At 40.2% G+C, this 22,758-nt stretch overlaps 1 protein-coding gene across 1 annotated transcript in view; it reads left to right on the top strand.

Annotated features, from left to right (window-relative positions):
- Nucleotides 1–22,758, top strand: part of rngtt (RNA guanylyltransferase and 5'-phosphatase) — a 120,809-nt gene that overhangs the window by 87,158 nt on the left and 10,893 nt on the right. Inside the window, exons 13-14 of the mRNA XM_082505232.1 lie at nt 11,554–11,654; nt 20,093–20,159. Of these exons, the coding sequence (XP_082361358.1) occupies nt 11,554–11,654; nt 20,093–20,159 (168 nt within the window). The remainder of the gene's footprint in view (nt 1–11,553; nt 11,655–20,092; nt 20,160–22,758) is intronic.

The following is a 22,758-nucleotide window of genomic DNA, read 5'->3' on the forward strand; positions in this document are numbered from 1 at the left end:
TACTTTGTGTAAATTCATCACTAAAAGTTACTGAATTTTATTGACATCTTGCATTAGTGGTTGCCACAGTTCACCGTCTTTTTGTGTATGCTTCGTTTTTTAAATAGTTTCAATAGCATTAGCTCAAAGTGCACCTCTGCTCAACACACAAACACAGCCTTATGGAGCTCCTAGCATGGTGTTAAAGTTCAAGTAAAAAGAGTAGGTCAGACAAGGAGATGAGGACTGGCATTAGAATTTATTAAAGATTAATGACTGGAGAGAAGCACTTTGGAGAAGTTGTGTAATATTATCTTTTACTTTGTAAAAGGGAAAAAAGATGCAGTCATGCACTGCGACAGAGAGAGCACTGTTCTCTCATGTGTACTGGTTGCCTCCAGATACAGACACATTATGGGCTGTGAAATTCCCTCAAATAACAGAAGGCCAAGAGTTTAAGTTATGCAAAAGTTTTTTGATCTTTTGGTCAGCTTTATCCTCAAGGTACACAGTCTTTTAAGTACATTAGTCATTCAATAAAGGCATATTCACAGAGGTTGAAAGCAAAAAGCATTTACTGCCAACAGCTCCAGCGATCATTAGTGTGCAGGGAGCCAGTAACACTCCTTCATATTGAAATTGTTTTTCTAAGTCATTGATTTGTGTTCGTGTCTACAGAACCCTTTGCAACCTTAATCTCTTTTTGTGCGAATGGGATTAGGGTGGTCTCGGGGTTAATCTCAGCGGGGTCTTACTTCAGTGAATGTCCATTAATGTTAGCACAAAGGTTAGCGCCACAGCAGCCATCGGTCACTAGTCGCGTTATCTCACCCAACACATGGTGTCCTTGGGATATGTTTTCTTTGTTTAGGGAATTAAAAGATTTTGAACGGAATTGCCACAGATGGCAGAATTGCTTATGGGAACACTCCAGATGGTGATCTCGGTGCAAAAAGTACAAAAAAAAATGTTTCTCTTCTCTTATTTTTTTTTTTTAAACCACATCATTTAAGCTGTATTCACAAATCTAAGGTAGTGCAAATACTGTGATTCATATACAGTTTGGATCTGGTGAAGTTAAAGCTTTTGAATGATGTTGCTGTAGATTATCTGAGACAGATATTTGAGTTTAGAGGGCACAACATTCATTAATGCGCATTTTATTTGCTCCATAAATCAGTATAATCAGTTTCTGTAAACTCACTTATTCTTCAGTCTGTGTCATAGCCGCAGACAGTTTACCTCAAGATTTTCCCCTGCCCTTTATTTCTCAAGCCGGTTTCTCCCAAGAGGGTTTGTTTTTAATGCAACTGCACCATTTTGCATATCAACACTCAAACCATCAGTGTGACTCACAAAGAAACAGACCAGTGTGTCTGAAGCTTTACTCTTGGGAACAGATTTATTGGACTTGTCCCGCCTTTTCATCGCACACTTGCCTCGAAGGACAAGAATGTTATTAAATTGAGACATTAAAAAAAAAACTGTAATCAAAGTACTTACGCAAACCCTTCAATAAGCTTCCTTTTACAGTAAATCAGGCATTATACATAAATTCATATTTCATTTATTATGAATGATTTCTCTTCTAATTTGGCAGATTCACTTTGATTATGGTGGTGTGTCTCAAAGCACAGGAATCAGCCTTTTTTCAAGATGCACTTAAGTGTTGATGGATAATTGTGTAGCAATCAGAGGCTGGATTTGTTTTATGCTTTCTGTAATTGTCAAATAATCAGTTCATAGATGACAGGATTTGTTTATTTAATAAATACCATAACCCTCAGTAGGGCTGGGCCATATACCGTTCACGGTAATACCGGTATAATGTCGGGCAACGATAAGAAAATGAAATATCGCGATAGAATATGGGTAAAACGCGCAAGCGCAGTGCCTTTGTTTTCATACTCGCATGTCGGAAAAAGCATGCCGGCGACGGAGAATGAGAAGGGCGAAAGCGGATCGGTGAATGAAACGATGAACCAGAATTGGTTTGTAAAAATGCTGCAACTTCAGTGGTTTGGAACTGGTTTAGCTTTCGTCCGTCAGATACACAACAAAGCACTATTTTTGGTAGCGCATGCTAGCGGGCCGTTGTTATTACCGTGTTTTTTGGCACACTTAAAATCAATCCTTTGATTTTTCTGAAAATCAACAGTGTCCCTTATAATTCCGTGTGCCTTATGCATGAATTCTGGTTGTGTTTACTGACCTTGAAACGATTTTATGTCGTACACGGCGCTCGAAAATCTGTCAAATGTTTTAGTACGACTTTGCTAAGCTACGAACCTGCACCGCTTGATGGATTGTCGGAGCATTACAGCTGTGTATATATATATAACTTTAATGCACATAAAAACAGCTGCTTGTTTAAGTGAAATACATTGATTTTTTTATTTTATTTATTTTTTTTGCACGAATCAAGTTGTGGAGTTGTAAAGTATTTTGTCTAGTGTCAATTATATCATCAGTTATATCGTTAACGCAAATTTTCGAATGTATATCGTGATAAATATTTTTGGTCATATCGCCCTGCTCTAACCCTCAGGATAAATATTTACAGTATGTAGATTTTAGTAGCTGTGCAATCATATAAACTCAGACGTTCTAAACTTTAGGAAAAAAGTTAATGTAGATTGGCTATATGATGTCATACCTGGGGAATATTACGCTAAAGTTGGATGAAAATGTGGATGCTTCTTCTTTTATTTTTCCTTTTCATATTCAAGCTTTAGTGTCTGTGAAACCATTCATATGATTTGGACGCTTTTAAAGAATATATGTCTGAGAAGCTGTAGACAGCATATCCTCTGCTTGAGTTTAAATGTCTCAGCAGCAATCAAATAGCTTCCCATGAAACATAGTACAAGCATTAACATTTCTTTGACATTTGATCGCAATTCTTTAGTCATCCTTGGATGTTTCATATGGCTAGCCATCAGTTAAAACTGCGTTTTGGCAAGTATTTAATTTTTGGTATTGTTGGTTGTTGACATGCAACATGAAATTGATCCCAAGTCCAGCAGCAAATCTACAACTGAATGGCTGAAGAGAAAAGAATCAAGGCATTGCAATGCTTCTGTTAAAAAGAGACCTCTTTGTGATTAAAATGCTCCGAGGGGTCCTTAAGAGCTGTACATACATAAATGCCTGCACACCTTTGAACTGAACCAACATTATAAAGAAAAGTGGGGGGAAATTCCTCCACAGTGCTGTGAAAGACTGATATAGTCATTCAGCTTATCGTCTATTGAGCCATGCACTTAGTTTTTCATACAATGCCTCCACATTTCTGCTTGGTTTTTGTGAATTAAATAGGGGTACTGTGCAATATGTCATGCGGTGTTGATCATTTGAGGTTAGGTTTTTACCTAATTTTAAGATGATTACCAGATAATTTTTATGTGCTAAACATAAAAACATTGAAATAAAAGAATTGAATTTGAATTAGTTTTAATTTCTTTGGGGGAAGTGTGTTTAAGTAGCGTGTGTACATGATAGTGTACATTAATTTAAAAAAAAAAAAAAGCAGGGGTCCTGAATATTGATATTCAGCTTTGCTGTTTTTCTCACAATTCTGTGCCACAGTGAAAGTGACAGAGGTAGATTTCTCCCAGTGAAAATATGATTGCACCAGATCAAATACAGACATTTATTTCTAGACTGAAAGGGTAACAAATCTCTGATCTGCAGCAATTCAATAACATTGTCTGTTTGCAGTTATTTTATTTAAATTCTCATGTTGCTTCCTTTCCTCCTCTCAGTTTTTTTTTATTTCTCTTTGCTGAGATCAGTGAAGGTCAGTGGTTAAGCACCAACAGTCACAACAAAGTGTTTAATTTATGTTAAAAGTAGCTTTATCACAATAGTGATATTGTGATAAAGATATTTTTCTGATAACATGTCAAGCTCTTATAAAAAGTAATAGTTAATCATGTTTGTTTTGGTGACTTTTATGAGCTCAAGATTTCTAAAGGAGCTGAAATTTACTTTTTGGGCTAAAGCAAAGACTGCAGGTGCATTTTTCCCTCTTTCTCTGCCTGTCTCTTTTTTTTTTTTTTTTAATATTGGAGGTTGAGAAGTTTTCTGTGGTAGTTTTGTAGACTCCATTTAATTATTTATTTTGGTCCCCAAAAAGCTGAAGTTTGTTAAAGTAGAAAACTGCAAAGTAAGCAGGCCTGGCTGCATTGCAGCCTACAGTGTCATCATGCTGGGATTTCCGAAAGCTGGCCCAATTATAATGTTTAGTATTTTTATCCAGAGCCTTCAGACAAGAGATAAGGAGACGGAGTACAGGGCAGTAGAGGTGTAGAATTTAAAGAAGAAACCAAAACATATTAAAATAGAGATGGCAAGACATGAGCTACATATTCTCTATATATTGTTTTCACACAATAGACGTATTTTCATTTGATTCATTACTAACAGTGGAAAAAATAGATACATCATTTTCCTGGAGACACATAAGCTGCTGACTATTATTCAAGTTTGTTGACTGACAAAGGCCACATGAGCTAACAACAGAAAAATAACAACAAAGAAAGGAAAAGAAAAAGTCCGAATAGTCTATTAACATTTAAAGTATCTTCATGACAAACTTGTTCCAGCACGAAGAACTAAAGCTGCCACTGCAATCTGGAGCAGGTTTTGGCCTGAGCTGATTTTGTTGCGCAACTTTCCCCAAACGAATTTTCCAAAACTTTTGAAAACAGTCCTTAATGGCTCTGATAATCACCGTATTATCATAAACAGATTGCATGTCATTTCCAACTCCAGTCACAAAATGATAACATACAAACTCTGTGTCATTGATGTCTGAGGTGCCAAAATCATTTTGAAGACCTGGTCCAGTTTTTCGAAGGAGCCATTGCCGAGGCAATGAGATTGCAAATTCATCACACGTAGTAACAATCATTTGTCCAGTCACATTCCTTTTTTTCGATCAATTGCACTAGTCTGTAATTAGTGCAGGAGATTTTTGGGAAATTTGCAATAAGTAAATGTCCATCATATGTCCAGGCTTCTGAATTCAAGGTAAAGCAGGGCGATATGACCAAAAATATTTATCACGATATACATTTGAAAATTTGCGATAACGATATAACTGACGATATAATTGACACTAGACAAAATACTTTACAACTCCACAACTTTATTCGTGCAAAAAAAAATCAACGTATTTTCACTTAAACAAGCAGCTGTTTTTATGTGCATTAAAGTTATATAAAAATTTAACAGTGCAAATGCAAAATCCTTGCTGACAGTTTAACCAAAAGGCATTTCCAGTGGAAAATGGCCGACATACCCTCAGCATAACCATGTATAATATCCACAAAACTTCAAAAGAGGTTATACACACACAATACGGTAATATCATGTTGAAGCACAGTACGTATCACTCCGCGAGGCTCCTGCCTACGATAGCCATAATGCCCATCAAGTGGTGCAGGTTCATAGCTTAGCAAAGTCGTACTAAACATTTTCCAGCACCGTGTGACACATAAAATTGTTTCGAGGTCAGTAAACACAACCAGAGTTCATACATAAGGCACACGGAATTATAAGGGGCACTGTCGATTTTCAGAAAAATCAAAGGATTGATTTTAAGTGTGCCGTATTTTCCAAAAAACACGGTAATAACAACGGCCCGCTAGCATGTGCTACCAAAAATAGTGCTTTGTTGTGTATCTGACGAACGAAAGCTAAACCAGTTCCACACCACTGAAGCTGCAGCATTTTTACAAACCAATTCTGGTTCATCCGTTTCATTTAACGATCTGCTTTCGCCCTTCTCATTCTGCGTCGCCGGCATGCTTTTTCCGCCATGTGCGTATGAAAACAAAGGCACTGCGCATGTGCGTTTTACCCATATTCTATCGCGATATTTCATTTTCTTATCGTTGCCCAACATTATACCGGTATTACCGTGAACGGTATATGGCCCAGCCCTAATTCCAGGTGCCACATCTTACAAAAAAAAAAAAGAGAGTAAGAAAAAGTAACTCTGGTCAAAGCCCAGGCCTGATTCTTCAGACATTGACGAACGTCTGACAACTGCTTTGAAGCCACCTCGCTTTACTCTGACATAAAAAGGGCACCAGTGCAAAGAAATGGAAAAAAGTCTTGGCTTTATATGTGAGCAAAAACATTGTACACAAGTTTGAAAGTAGATTTACAACACTAAACTTAGGCCATGTTTTGTTCAGTGTGTTGACTAATGCAAGATATTCCTGGAGTAAACGTTAAGCTAAATCGTTTGTTCCACACTCGATATAGACATTTGTTTTGGTTTTATTCTGTCCTTTTTAAAAATTAATGACACTATACAGCCACTCGTCTGCTTTCAAGCTGTGCATCTCCCCCCATTTTGTCTTCTCCTTCCCTTCACGCTGACACCAGCAGCCTCTGAATTTCTAACTTGAAACAGCAAGCAATTTGTATGCAATGGAACATCATTACCTGAAAATGAATTTGATAGATGAGAGATGAGTTCCTCAATGTACGATCGGGTCTGAAGGTCTGTTTTGCACTTCAATAATAAAGCTCTTGTTTTGCATGTGCAGTCACTTGTTGATAAAACTGCCAATAGTAATGAAAGCACAGGTTCAGCAGGCAGCACTTTTTCCATTTAGAAATGAATTTAAAGGTTGACTCTTTATTTTATCTTTGATTGGGCTTTCATGAGGTTGTTGCTATGGCTCTGCTGGCATGCATTCATTTAAAGCAAATATAACTTCGGTTGAAAATGTTAGCGTGCACATTTTAGTATGCAGAGTTGGGAGCAAGCCTCAATAGATCCCACGGGGCAATGAGTTTTATGGGGGTCCGGCCATTCATTAACTTGACAGGTTCTGTCAGTTTTAAGACCCACAGTACCTGCAAACGTTGTTGCCCTTCTCTATTCTAGCACTTTACAAGTTGGCACCATATTAATTTATTTTTTCAGCTCACTTATAAAGTCATTTTATCAACAGTTATTGACCATGTAGTTCTTAGATTTCATGTTTTATTTTGCAAAAGTGATATAAGTAATTTTCTAATGCTTATTTTGATACCTGTGCTGCATAGCATAACTAATTATACTGAAGAATGTTCCTTTCCACACCCACATTTTCAGAAGAAAAGATGTACTCAGTCAAGGCTCTGTAAAAGAGCCACTCCGTCTTTTTCCTCCTGTCTAGCTCAATACCACGAAAAGCTTTTATAGCGTGTGTTGGTTTCAAAGGCACACGAAGGCCACCTCCCACACTAAGAGCTCCACGGTGGACAAAGCTGGAGGACGCCCAACACTTGTGGTCCCTTCTCTTTACACCAGAAATGATAAAGTCAATCTGACCTCATGTCAACCAGTTTATAAAGTTATCTTCAGAGTTTTCCATCAGTACAGGAATCTCATAATGATGCTTTTCTCCGTGTTAGCTCTATAGCACATTTATAAGATGTACAATCCGGTCGTTAAGTGATGACGTGACGAATCCTACTTCCGGGCCTAAAGTAGTCTGCGTTTAATATGGCTTTTGTGTTGTTAACATGTTTAATGTTTTGTATTTTCTTCTATTTAATCTCAAAAAGCTCCTAAAACAGTCAGTGATCCCTGTTGACCTCCCTCGGCTTTTATTACCGCTAATCATTTATTTAAGCTCAGTTTTTAAAACCTTAGGATGTAACTACAGCCCAGCCCATGCAGCAGTATATGAATGACTAACCTCGTATTGTGGATGGATTATCTCAGTTGTTCTCCTGGCTGAAGTTTGGTCCTTTTACAGCATCCTGCCATGCAATTACATTTGTTCCTGACCACTCACGTTAACTTTTATCGAGTGGGAAAAAAGTTAGCTTGTTTATATTTTGCTAACATAGCTGTGTCGCTAGCGGTCATGTAGCACATCATTATATACCAGCTAGCCAAACGTCACTGCTGTTTAGTTTTCTGTCTTCATTTATGCTGGAAGTGATAACAGAGCTGTACGTTTTAATTTGTTTCCAAAACCCTGCAGTCAGGACATGCTATATTGTATTTAGATAGAAGCTAGCGAGCTAACTCCCTGCTAACTTCTAACTCCGTTAAATGTCATAAATTCCGTTTTTATGGATAATAATAATAATGGATTGGATTTATATAGCGCTTTTCAAGGCACCCAAAGCGCTTTACAATACCACTATTCATTCACTCTCACATTCTCTCACATGCCTACTGGTGGAGGCAAGCTACAGTTGTAGCCACAGTTGCCCTGGGGCAGACTGATAGAAGCGAGGCTGCCATATCGCGCCATCGGCCCCTCTGGCCAACACCAGTAGGCAAGTAGGGTAAAGTGTCTTGCCCAAGGACACAACGACCAGGACAGAGAGCCCAGGGATCGAACCGGTGACCTTCCGGTTACAGATGCGATTTCCAACCCCCTGAGCCACGGTCGCCCGTGGATGCCTGGATGTTAAACTCAATTGTTACACCTGGTAGAGCAGAACGCTGATCATTTTATTAAAGGTGAAAGACTTTAGACAGTTTTTTAACTCTCAGTAATGCCATAGTGATCGTTTGATATATGGACCTGCAGCGGAGTTTAGGCCCAGACACGGCTAGTGACGTCAGACTTAACGACCGGATAGCGACTTCTCAGTCACAAATTAGCTCAACCCTAAACCGTACCTGCTTTATCATTTATTTGACTCTAGGTGATCTAGAAAGAATAGAAGTTAAAGGGACTTTCACATTAGCATCACTTTTTAGACCTGGAGGCTGTCTACAGGACTGAAAGTTATTTTTGTTTTGTTTTGTTTCTTTGGGAGTGTAGGGAGCAGGTGCAAGAGAACCTGGAGAGGTGGAGGTATGCACTGGAGAAAAGAGGGATGAAAGTCAGTAGAAGCTAGGAAGAATGAGAAGGAGGCAGGTGGAAACATGAAGTTGCAAGGAATAGAAGAAATGAGGGTGGATGAGTTTAAATACCTGGCGTCAACCATCCAAAGCAATGTCCAGTGCACAGAAAGGAAGAAGTGAGGCAGTGTGGATTGAATGGAGATGAGTGTCAGGAAGGATTTATTAGAACGTAGCAGCAAGAACAAAAGAGAAGGTTTATAACATGTTGTTCATGGTTTGGAGATGTGGCACTAACAGACTAAAGACAGGAGGTGGAGCTAGAGGTGACAGAGTTGAAGATCCTCATATTTTCATTGCCGTGACCAGGAGGGATACGATTAGAAATGAGGTCAGAGACAGCTCAGGTTGCGTGGTTAAAACGTGAGTTACATTTCTGCGTCAGATCTACAACTTAATTTCCATAACTGGAAACCAGTTTTAAGTCTATGATGCAACTGCAAGTCTGGTCAACACACACAATAAAGACTTGAATGGCATGGAAGCTTGCGGTGTAGGGATAAAAGAAATTTCCAGTTTCTTTGTAAGTTAGGACGTAGAGTCTAAATCAAGCTTTAGAGAGAGAAGCAAGACTGAGATGGTTTGGACAAAGTATCCTCCCAGGCAGAAGGAATTATAGCAAGACCGCAGAGGACGTTCATGATTTAGTAAAAGAGAGCATGCAGAGGGTTCTTGTAACAGAAGATAAGGTTAAGGTTAGAACCCATCTTTCCAAAGTGTACCCTGGTTTTCATGGAATGTCAGCTGGAATACAATTCATCCACCTTCAGCGGCTTTCTAAATGGGTAAAACAGATATCGTTAGTTGATAGGTGAAGATAACAATAAAATACTAATTCATTTTTTAACTGTTTGTTGTGGTTTATGCTTCTTTATTCTGAGTGTGTCCCCTTGATGTGTCGTTCCATGACCCCTCATGAATTTGCACCCAATATCTCAGCTTTCATTTATAGTCGCCAGCAGAGGCTCTAAACTTCTTGACTGAAAGGTTTCAGAAGACGTGCTTGGATAAGAAATATCTGGGGAAAATACAGAGCCCATATCACAAAGATTCACATTCACACGGGACTAATGTAAGCGCAGGATCTCCGTGTTTAATAAATTATGGCAGGTAATTGGAGTTCTTTAGCTTTTAAATTACAAACTTGAAAGAATTGCACAAAATGTGGTTCACACACAACCTCCACTGTTATTCCAGATAACTGGCGCGCCCCAGTGAATGCTAGTCCTATGAGCAGAGCTTTAGTGTTGGCACATTATGCAAAGTCTTTTCTATTCTATCTGCATGTCTTTCTCCAGCAGAACATAAAATGATAATTGGTTTGTATTCAACCTTTAGAGAGACACAAATTACCCTGACCAGAATTAAGATCTTTCAGTTAATGGTCAGAATTGTAACCACAGAGCTAAGGATGTACTTAGGGTTTTTTTTGGGTTTTTTTTATTATTCCCTTTTTCTTTGCTTTTTTTCATTCTTCAAACAACAAATAAAATATTGCTCGTGCCGTGAGTTTATGAAAGGAGAGACTGCTCAAATCTCTGAACACGTAACCCCTTTTGCACATTTATTAAATTACCTAAATGGAGATCTAAAAGACAGCTCTTGGACAGCTCCATGAGGCGTCATTATTTGGAACAGGTATAAATGTTTTTTTGCCTTTGCGCAGGCTCAGAAAACATATTGTACCACCAGCAATGTCCTTGAAAATTGACCACAGAGTCACACGATTTAGGTATACTTTTATACTTCCTAGAGATATCGGCTTGGCTTGATTGAAAACTGTTAGCTTGCTGAACTCAGACACCAGGCTTCTTGTTCTTGTTCACGAAGGAGCAGGGCAGGTTTTAGTGATGATTCTCTCATACTGTGTTGATTTACATTTCTTTTCTATAGTACTGCCATGGGGGCATTACGTGGGTTGAGCAGGAACTCCTTATTTAGTAATTTAGTCATGTGTGTGACGGTGCAGGCTCTCCTGAGGAATCCTGTCTGTTTTCCACACATTTCCTTGGAGTAGACTTCTGTTACTGGGCAACCTGACAGTGACAGAATCTGGTCATCTGTTCCCGCCTCCACCCGTCATGCCTTTACATTTCTCATGTTTCACTTCTTTTGATTCATGCCCTTCTGAAATGTCAGGCGTGCATGAATAATCGAAGCGATGGAGAGAAGCATGTTGTTCGCCGTGTGTCATATGTTGCTGCGCAGTGAAACGCAGCAGTGATGTGAAGAATGTAATCATGTTGAATCACTATGCATAATACTTTGTCAAATTTATATTTACTCTTCTATTCTGGTGTTCCCACCATAAATTTTTCATCTTTAATCATTTCTTTTCAAATTTGCAGTGCGTGCAAATTTTCTAATTAGTTCTCTCTTTTTTCACTCAGGCGCTTGTTTGCATTTTATGATGTTTTCGATACTCGAAGGCTAATTTATAACCCGAGATCAATTAGTTTGATGCCAACAGTGCGTCTTAATAGAGGTTCACTTGTATGAGGGTTTTCATCTCATTAGCTGTGACTGTGTGAAAAATTCTGCTCAGCTCATGAATTATTCAACCGTTAATTCTCTTGTGTTTTACGCACACATAAATTTACTCCGCATAGGCCCCGCCCCTTCTTTGAAGGTACATTTCATGTATTTTTATTCCAAAGTGTCTGCCACATTGTAATTTTGTTGGGGTTTGGATTCCTCCACAGAGGTACAAGCCTGGAAGGTGTGACGACATCCTCAAATGGAAGCCCCCCAACCTCAACTCCGTGGACTTTCGTCTCAAGATCACCAAAGTCGGAGGAGAAGGGTACGTCACTGTTGCCAGGGAAACGCTCTGCCTGAGGAATCCAATAGCACCTATGATTTTGTGACACACTGGAGTACTCAGAGACAACCACATGTGCACACATGTGTAAAGTCCAAAGCACACACATTGAATTTCCTTGACATTCATCTTTCAGTTTCTATTTCATCCCATTTCTTTTCTCCTTTCAGATTTCCCTTCTGCCTCAGGGTTCACTTCCTTTTACAGCAGCACAGCTAATGCATGAAAAGTTCATTTCTTTTCCATTATGCCTAAGCACATTTTTTTCCAGAAGTGCCAGAAGTTTCGTATATGCTGTATGTGCTTTGTGCTCCTCTTTTTCTTGCTTTTTTTCTTTTATTATCCTCTGCTACATAAATTATTCAGCTCCACTGATGTTCGCTCTAACCATTACCCAAGTATACATTACAGCTCCGCAGAAAACAATTCTATACTGGGGAGGTGGAAATCGGAAGGTAATAAAGGCTTACAAATGTGTTTCTTGGGAGGCAGGGTGGTGCAGTGGTTAGCACTGTCAAATTGCAGCTAAACGGTTCAGAGATTAAAGATGCTGGACGACCAGGGCGTTTCTTTTGTTGAACAGTCTTTTTATTATATTTTTGCCATAAAAGAAAATATAATACAAACTATAATAACACAAAATAAGGAAACTATTTAAACATACTCCTCAAACCTCCCTCACCTTGCCCCGGTAATATCAGATCAAAAATATGAACATTGTTAGATATCATTGACATATTTTCTCAGTAATATATCAAAATAAATCGTCGTTTTGTTACAGTAATAACGTTACGGTTATGCGTTAATAATAATAACCTGCCATCCTTTTAACAAAGCTTATAAATGGATAGATTAGAATAATATTTCCCAACAGATCTTTTAATTACATGTCTGAACTTTTCTATGATGATATGATATGATCCTTTCATCCAAAAATAATACAACTTTTGACCAACTACTCTGGTCTACTCGTAAGAGCCAGGCCATTTCTGTGTGTAGTTTGTGTGTTTTCCCTGTTCCAGTTTGCATTAGTTCGCTCCCATTTTTTTTCTCCCTTTAAAACTATATTTGCTCGAGACTCTAGACCAGGTTTGGAGATTCACACATGTACTTCCATGAGTGCATGATGCCCATGTGTTCATTATGAAGTACCTGCTATATTCTCACATGAGCTTCATAAGATATCACACTGACTTTATGCTGGGAAGCTGGCAGGTTAAAGACCAGCTGATGGCCCATCTGACTTCACCAGACATTTGCACTTCCATCTGGTAACGTCTAAATAAGTTCTGGGCTACAGAGCATGTGTGAAAATGGCTTACAGTAGGTTAATTCATCATTGTGATTCAAAATCGTTGTCTAGGAATTACCATGCTTCTCACCAAATGTCATCTGAGATGAGCCCCTGGTCTTTCCACTTTGATAAGTAGTTGAATGGATTTATGTTTTGACCACATTTTATTCAATTTAAGCTCAGTATTTTATTATTGGACTAAAGGAGTAGCTTCACATTACTCACAGTTCAAAATATGGGACCTTAGTGAAGTCCTGTATTTCAACTTTTGTCTGAAAAAATCTGTTTTACTCTTCCCTCTCTAATATCGGGCTCCTTTTAAACAGTCTTCCTTCTGATTGGCTAACCTCTGCAAACAGAAGGTTGAATCAGTGGGTGGGGCTTCTGTGCTCACAATCAGAGTTGTGTGCCTGGGATATTTGCAGTCTTTGACATTGACCTGTTTAGAACAGAGTACTTGGAGCAATCAAAGCAATTATATGCATATATAATGACTTCATCATTTGAAAGATTAGATTAGATTATATGAAACTTTATTAATCCCTTGGGTGGGTTCCTCCGGGAAATTCAGTTTCCAGTAGCGCAGCACCGACAGATACAATAAACGGGAATGAGAGCAAGGATATACACAGTCGAATATAAGAAAAAATATTGCGAGTATTGCACAGTGGAGGAAAAAAAGCACTACAGCTCAGTTGTTCCTGCCCTCCTTTGTCCCCCTGTTTCCCCTCCCTCTCTCCTCTAACGAGGAGTTAAACAGCTTGATGGCGTGTGGGACAAAGGAGTTTTTAAGTCTGTTGGCTCTTGACTTTGGGAGAAGCAACCTGTCGCTGAATAGGCTCCTCTGATTATTTACGACCGAGTGCAGAGGATGCCCAGCATTGTCCATAATGTCCAGAAGCATCTTTAATGTCCTTTTCTCTGCCACTGTCACCAGGGTGTCCAGCTTCATGCCGACCACAGAGCCAGCCTTCCTGATTAGTTTTTCCAGCCTGGATGAGTCCTTCTTTGCCGTGCTGCTCCCCCAGCACACCACAGCATAGAACAGTACTTCTGCAACCAACGACTGGTAAAACATCCTCAGGAGCTTCCTGCAGATGTTAAAAGACCTCAGCCTCCTGAGGAAGTACAGTCTTCTTTGGCCTTTTTTATACAGGTGCTGTGTGTTGCATGACCAGTCCAGTTTGTTGTCCACCCACAGCCCAAGGTACTTGTATGTGTTGTCCACCTCCACCTCCTCTCCCTCTATCTGAATTGGCAGTGGACCTAGTCTGGACCCACAACCAGTTCTTTGGTCTTTGAGGTGTTGAGTTGCAGGTGGTTTGTGTGACTCCATGTGACAAAGTTCCTCACCAGACTCCTGTACTCCTCTTCCTGATCATCCCAGATACACCCCATGATGGCTGTGTTGTCCGCAAACTTCTGAATATGGCATAATTCAGAGTTATAGCAGAAGTCAGAGGTGTACAGGGTGAAGAGAAGAGGGGACAGCACAGTGTCAGACGTGATGTCTTTCAGCCTGACGTACTGTGGTCTGTCAGTGAGGTAGTCGGAGATCCAAGCCACCAGGCAGGGGTCCACCTGCATCCTGTTTAGTTTTTCCTGAAGCAGACAGGGCCGGATTGTATTAAAGGCACTGGAAAAGTCAAGAAACAGGATCCTGACCGTGCCTTTTCCCTTGTCCAGGTGTGAGTGGGCTCTGTGTAGGAGGTACAGGATGGCATCCTCCACTCCGACACCCGCCTTGTATGCAAACTGTAGTGGGTCCTGGGTATGTTGTACCTGTGGTCGGAGGAGGTTGAGGAGGAGCCGCTCTAGGGTCTTCATAAGATGTGACGTCAGTGCCACCGGTCGGAAGTCATTCAGCTCATTGGGCCGGTTCTTTTTGGGGACTGGGACAATGGATGTCTTCCAGAGGGCTGGCACTCTCCCCAGTCGCAGGCTGAGGTTGAAGACTCGTCGTAGCGGCTCCCCAAGTTCAGCAGCACACGCCTTTAGCATCCTAGGACACACCTTGTCTGGGCCTGCGCCTTCCTGGGGCGAAGCTTCCTCAGTTGTTTCCTGACAACTGGGGAGGAGGGGGATGTCATAATGTCAGGGAGGGGGAAAAGCGGGAAGCGAGGGAGGTAGGAGTGTAGGGAGAGGGCTCTGTAGTAAAGGTGAGGGTGGGGGGGCTGTGTGCCGGTCAAACCTTAAGAATAAGAGAATATATTATATATAAAAACAAGAAAAAGCATAATACATTGCCTTGAAGAAAATGAATTAAAGGAATACATTTCCCTTGTTAAAGTACATTTGATTTTGAACAAAATCTAATCATGCACCTGCAAATCTGCAGGGTAGATATGCACAAAACATTGTGTTTATTTGTTTTTTTTCCCAGAAGACAAATTCAAATAACTCTTCATCTTTTCAATTTGTCCTCTTGTGCCAGTAGGAGGCTGGCGTTTGTGGTTTGGAGCGACTTAAAAATTATTGGATGGATTATTCTGCAGTTTTATAGGTGCTCATTTCCCCTCTGGGGGGGAAAATTCATCACTTCAGTGTTTCTTTCAACCATCATCAGGTCACAATTTTATTATCTCCAAAAGCAATGGCATTCTTGATAGCTTCAGCTCTGGTGTTTGCAATTTACCAAACATTAAACCTGCGGAAACTTGCCTTGTAACTTTGACTTGCAGTAGATCAAAGCACCGCTGGGCCTGGGTAAAGTCTCACAGAGCTGCTAGCTTGGCTGTAAGATCCAGTGCTCTTTTTTCTGTTTCTGCACATCCTTCAACTCTGTGTTCTTTTCTGCTGTCCAGTCTGTGAGTGCTGTCTGAGTCGCTGTCAGCTTTCTGGAAACACTGCCTTTTCCTTCGAGAGCCAGCTGACCTTAGTGACTGTCCCAGCTTTATAGCCACGAGCCTGCTACCATTTACCTACAGCAGACTGAGAGGATGGCAGCAGAGTACATTCACTCATTCTACTCCGAATCCAGCCAGCAGGCCCACTAGTCAGCGCCTTGAGTCCTCCCTGTGTGTGTAGGAGAACACAGACGGTTATTGTTGCCATTTGAGAATGTTCTGATATTTCCCCAAAAGATGATTTTTTTTGTTTTTTGTTTTTTTGTTGGCAGATGAGCTCTCAACAGACCTCGGTATAGCTTTTCAAATCTCTTCTTAGTCAGAGAGAGAGAGAGAGAGAGAGAGAGAGAGAGAAAGAGAGGCATGTACGGAGGTAACAACTGTTTATTCATCAGCCCACACAATCAATCTTTGAGCACATCTTTGCGTACCACAGAGGCATACAGCCTTGCAAGTTTTATTGCCATCTCTGAAAGCAAGCACAGAGGCAGACGGTGATTATTGTGTGACAGGAGAGGTGGAAAACAAGGAAATGGAAAGATGAAGCAGCAAGTTGTGTTGGTGGACATTTCCAGTGCCTCTCCCAAGCATAGAACAGTCTCGACTATTGTATAGATTACTTGAATTATGGATAATTCGAGTCAGTATTCGCTCTGAAGGCAGGATGAGTAATGGTTACATCATCTCCTTTTAGGTGTGCAGTGATTTTAAGAACTTAAAAAATGGAGAATGGTCCAGTCTAAATGGCTTGGGTTGTCTCTGTAGAGCCCAGAGCCCAAGCTTCTCATTACTACTCTTGTACTCTGGGGAGTTGAGTGTCATTACAACATTGCAAACCATATTTTGTGTGTGTAAAGGATCCACAGTCAGACCTCACAGTCAAGTACCTGCCTTGGAAATGCACCAGAAAAGTCAAGAGCAACACAAAGTCAATGCTGTTGAATTTTTGTACTTTACTCTTTTACTGAACTGTTGAGCTCTATCCACTTTTGCATCCAGAGAGGAAAGATTTAGACTGTAATGGAGGCCGAACACGGTGTCAGAGAGTTTGTGTTCACTTATTATGTACAAACAATTAACATACATTGCTTTTTAGAAGCAGCACAGAAGGGTTTGGAATATACACCCACTATAAATCACCAAGTCTGCTGTGAGCTTGTAGCAATTCATCCTTCAGCACAAAGACGAAGGATTCTGCGAACTAGAGTGGAGCGTGTCTTTGAATGGAATTCTGTAGATGACATCTGAAGCGCGGACCACAAGGACATGCGGCTGTATATAGCTGTTACATTTAGACTTCATTTACTGTGCAAGATTCAGAATACTATTCAAGTGGATCTTATTGTGCTTATTCTTATGTATGGATATCTATATGATTAATACAACAGTTGTGGACGATGTCTATATCCTACAGACAGCAGATGAGGCAAATAAAGATTTATCCGTGAATCATGCTAAGCTATACAAGTTACCATAATATGTTCATTTTTACCATTTATTTTTATATTGAACAAATAAACTCACGATCATCAATTAGTCCATCTCTTTATATTAGTTTTTTTTATAGATACAAGTGTATATAGCCTGCACTAGTCCCATATGTTATATCTGCTGCAGTTTGCAGGGCTGTGTTGGTAGGTTGTAGACGTAAGAGATAAAGAAATTAGAAGATGACTTAAGCAATTAGGAGATTAATTTAAGAGCTCTTTATAGTTTCACAGCAATACCTGAAGTTACTGTGGGGTGCCCCTAATGATCTCTTTGTTTTATGAAGGCTCAGTAATTTCTAAATATAGCTGTGGAGCGTAAGAAAACATCAAAAGTTGCATTTCTGATAACTGTTTTTGTCTGACAACAAAATCTTTAAGTACAACATGTGAACATCAGCTAGGTTGCGCTCTGGGTGGATCTGAGTGTCATGGTAATGAATTACTAATCATACTTGAGCTCAACGGAGCTTCTTTCCCCTATCAATCTGTCAAGATGTCATATAAAAATTTATATAGTACGTTAGAATTTTAGATATTTTTTGTGGAGGCTGATTTATGCAACAGAGTAATGTCCCAGTGTCACCCCTAGATATGTGTTGTAATAGTGTATCTCATGAAGACAGTGAAGCCATATTGGATAAATTCAGGGTTGTTTTAAGCTACAAACCCAAGAAATTACAGGAGATCGTTTGCATTAGACACACTCTCGTTGCTGAAAATAGTTTAGTTTAGATGAGCCAGCTGCCTGAATGGAGCATGCGACGCCCACTTTATGACAGTGACGAACACTGTTGTGACATCAGAGGAATCGGGCATTGTAGCTGTCCGGTTGAAGTCATGTCGCTGCCTGATTTGACTGAGTAGGGTATTTTGCACCTGTGTCAGAGGTTGTCCAAACTGGTTGCTGTGCATGTTCAAAAATGACTCTTTTATAGTTGTTTGCCCTAATAGGGTTTAGTGAAGCTCAGTTCAACCTCAGAGCGTCTAATGGCTTTCCATTGAGGAAATGGTAAATGGCCTGTATTTATATAGCGCTTTACTAGTCCCTAAGGACCCCAAAGCGCTTTACATATCCAGTCATCCACCCATTCACACACACATTCGCACACTGGTGATGGCAAGCTACAATGTAACCACAGCCACCCTGGGGCGCACTGACAGAGGCGAGGCTGCCGGACACTGGCGCCACCGGGCCCTCTGACCACCACCAGTAGGCAACAGGTGAAGTGTCTTGCCCAAGGACACAACGACCGAGACTGACCGAGCCGGGGCTCGAACCGGCAACCTTCCGATTACAAGGCGAACTCCTAACTCTTGAGCCACGATCGCCCCACGAAATAGCTCAGATATAGTGACCAGAGTATTGGTATGAGGGTAGTGGTGCATGATGCAGTATTTTATCATGCTTCAGTCCTAGTATTAACATTTTTTTAAACATATGTTTGTTTGTTTGTTTGTTTGTTTTTCATTGATACTGAGTCCTATGACCCTTTCTAATCTCTTGCTTAATTTACGTTTGATCTTTTGCTTCTGTTGGAATAGTGTTCAGCTACTATAGTTCCGAGTTCATGCTGTTTGCAGACTGCATTGACATTTAACAGCGCCTTGGTTGTTTGTACAGAATCTCCCGCCTTGTTCTGCGTTAAAAACCTTTTATTTTTCTTCTGTATGGTTAAATTCTCTTGTTGTAGCACTATTCGCCTCACCCCAGCTCAGATGAAAATTGATGCTTCGGTGTAATTTACACATGACCCTGTAAGTGAAACACAGCTTAGAGCTGTGCAATAGTCTGTGAACCACAACAAGAGTCTCTGCTTTAGAGACTGTGTTCCAAACCTTATCTTATCTGTTTCTGCACCTTTTGTATGGCCTCTGGGACTATCTCATGGATGCTTTAGGAGAAATGGTGTCAGCACAAGGGCACTTTTCTTGTTTTTGAATCCTGCGTGTTTACAAAAGTGGTCACAATGTGTAGGTCCAAAGTAATAGTTGAGGTAATGATGGGACTGGACACGCTGTTGTAAGATCTTGGCGCTGGACAGTGTCCATCACGGCATGGCTATTTGGCTCTTTTAATGTCTCCTGCTGCTTCCTTCCTGCCTCTGCTAGCTATCATTAGACCAGAGGGGGTTGAAATGGATGGAAAGATGGTCTCCAATTTCAGCTCCGACTGAAATCTGCGTGCTGGATCAGACTGTGTAACTGCACTGTTGTTTAGCCGTCACTTTAGCTCAGCGGCCCCCTTATTTTCATTCTAAAAATGGTTAACTAATATGAAGCCAGTGCCCATGCTTGTATGCGCAGTCTGTGGCACACATAGCATCAGACAAAGTGTCTGGAAATAACTACAGGCACATGGGGGTGTTTTTGGTGGAGCATGCTGGGGAACAGTATGTGATTAAGACATCTGTTGGTGAGCTGTGAGACACATGTTTGTCGAATTGAGAGCTGCGCACACAAGATCAAAACCTTCACTTTAAAACCCAACAGCCTGTTAAGATGACAATCACCTGGAGATTAGTTTTATACAATGTCCATGCTGTTGGGTTTAGTCTGTATGTGACTTAGACTTTATTATTGCATTGCACTATAAACACGCCTATACTCTAGTTTAAAAAACATCAAGCTGTGCCGAGTGACAGAAGGGCTTCGAGAGGTGTAATCTCACGTCTCTACCATTCTGTTACTAGCTGCAAAATGCAGGCGACATAGTGATTTCTTTGCAGCTCTTACTGAGATCCTGTGCTGAGTGTGTTGCTGGTGTTAACTGAGATCATTTTGTCTTTGCAGGCTACTACCACAGACCTTTGGCTTCCTCTATGTTGGCAACTACGACAGGCCCTTTGCGCAGATGAAGGTGAGAAATAAAATAAAGCATTGTACCAAAAAACCAAAGCCTCCATCCTCATCCAGCTTTAAATTAGCTTTGTGTAAAATGTCTGATTATTTTTATTATTTTTATTTTTTTTTAAAGGTGTGTGGTTAGGCAAAACTGCAGTTGATTATAAATTAGTCCTCCAACCACTTTTACAAGTGTAATCTTAATTTTCCTTTTCCATTAACACATTTTCTCATATTTTAAAATCGCTGGTTTCCCAGTTAGCTTCAGGTTTTACTTCCAGTGGCTCCATGTGTAGTGGTTTGTGCAAAGATCCCAGGTTCAATCCCCAGAAAAAGCACAAATTCCTGATCTGTGGCACAACCTGCAGTGAAAAAGGAATCAGCCGAAAGTAGCTTTATTTCTATTTCTAGAACCTCTTAAGTCTTCACGTGTGGTTATTATATACATTCAGTGTAATATTTAATCAGATAATATTTTTTTGCTGCCTACTGCTCACATTTTTAAATTAAATAGCTGCAGTTTCCTTTTTCTTACAAAAAATACCTGATCTCATTAGTAAAGGTTAAACTGTTTGCCCAGATATTTCAGTAAATTTATATGTGTGTTTGATAACATGGAGTTTGTAGTAGAATTGTATATTCACATTTAATATATCTGCAGTACCGCGCTGATAAAATGTGTTATACCACCTACCATAAAACAATAAAATAGCAATATTTTAGAAATCCCAAATTGGACATTTTTAAACCCAAATTGGAACAACTACACTCGAATTCTCTGAGAAGAAGAAATTAATCAAGCATAACATTCAAATGCTACATTTTGGGCAATTTATTAATTAATATCAACACCTTTTCTATGAAAGTTTGGCCTTTTTTTGTTTCATGTCAGACATAAACAATTTGAATTTATGTTCCAGGATGCAGAAAGTTGATAAGGCCATTCTGGACTTTCTGACTTGCAAAAGTTGAAACAATTAATAGGATAATGCATTTACCTATTAGAGACTGTGTCGAATCGTTGGGTGCTTGACAGATGTTGAGCAGGTAAACATAGAAGCAAGAAGACAACAAATGTACTGTTGGAAAGTTACTCTTACAGAATGAGTGTGGCGAGTCATCATGCTTGTGTCATGTTAAATTGATGCATGTTGCTGTAAAAAGTGGTAAACAAAATGCATTTGGAAGCTCCACATAACAGTGATGTTCAGTTCAACGGGTTTCATAGTTGCATAATGTCTGCTGTGTGTGAATACACAGTTGAGATGACATCATCAGACATTTGACCAACAGCAACACAGACTCGGTCCTGTGCACTCCAGTGATAGCTACCATCGCATCACCATCATATATTGGTTAGGGTCCATTAATTTAGAATGAAAATTTGCCAGTCTGAGGCAGCTGACGAGCAACATGTGTTTCCATTTGTTTTACTTTGCTGTAAATTTCCATGAAATGACTTGTAGCATTTGTAGCCTTTTCAGTCATGGTTCAAAAACACAGTAAACAAGCTTTTCTTTTCCCTATCGTATCGTCTTGTCGTGCCAGATTCCCATGTATCAGCCCTGGGCTCTGTCACCAAACACGGCAGATTCTGTTTACTGCTCGGTCTCTAACCTTCTCACGGGGTGTCGGAGCAAAAGCTGCAGCCCCGGGGTCATCCTCTGTCAGATTGCATGTTGTTATTTTTGTGGTAAAATGTGTTTTACAGTAAGTCTGAATGTGAATATGCTAAAAATGGTAATTACTTGTCATCGCAGGACTTGATGACTTGTGGTTTTAGTCAGAAAGGCTGTTCCTGATAAATCTGACACCTCTACACAGCCTGTGTGTGCGTTTGTTGTCTGCTGTGCTCTGTCACACAATGGTTTTGACATTCATCGCCTTCCTTGTGGCTGTGCTAGTAATTTCAACGTGCCTATTAGATGCATTTGGAGGCATATCCAGTTTCCACTATATTGAAATCCGTTTAGCTGCTGTTGAGAGAAATCAAACCAACTTTGTGTGTGATAGGAAAAATGTTGTAATCTTCACGAAAACTTGTTTTATTGGCTCAGTCTTCCAATTTAGTTCCTTATTGTTGTAATTTCTTACATTGTCTGCACCTACAGGGTATAGGTAAAGTGAATATTTGGAAGGGATGTTGTCTGAGAATTTATCAGCTGAGTGCTTCAGAAAGAAGTCTGCTGTCTCACAAATATTGCGAGACAGCAGACTTCTGGAAAACATTTGTGTGGCTCTCTAAATGCTGTTTGACTGGTTGATGGCTCTCTTGGGACCGCCACTTGCTTTGAAATGAGTATTCTCCAACTGGTTGCTGGAGGTTACCGGTAGTCACTGTGAAATCGATTGCTAAAGCCCCTTTCACTAAGGCTGAGAGACCCATCAGTGACCCCCTGACAACCAAAGGTTGCTAGGAAACGATGGGCAGTCCTTGACCGGTTAGCATGTGGTTGCTGTAGGTTGAGTCACCAAGAGTGTGCTGCACTGAAAACCTCCTTACGATTGATTTGGTCACTGGCAGATTGCTGTGGGCGCCCATGGTATGCATGGAGGATGCTGACTTGTGAGAAAACACTCACCAACTACTCACCAAGCTGTGATGAAACTGAAAA

The sequence above is a fragment of the Aulonocara stuartgranti genome (assembly GCF_965226115.1).
Source record: "Aulonocara stuartgranti genome assembly, chromosome: 15".
NCBI lineage: Eukaryota > Metazoa > Chordata > Actinopteri > Cichliformes > Cichlidae > Aulonocara > Aulonocara stuartgranti.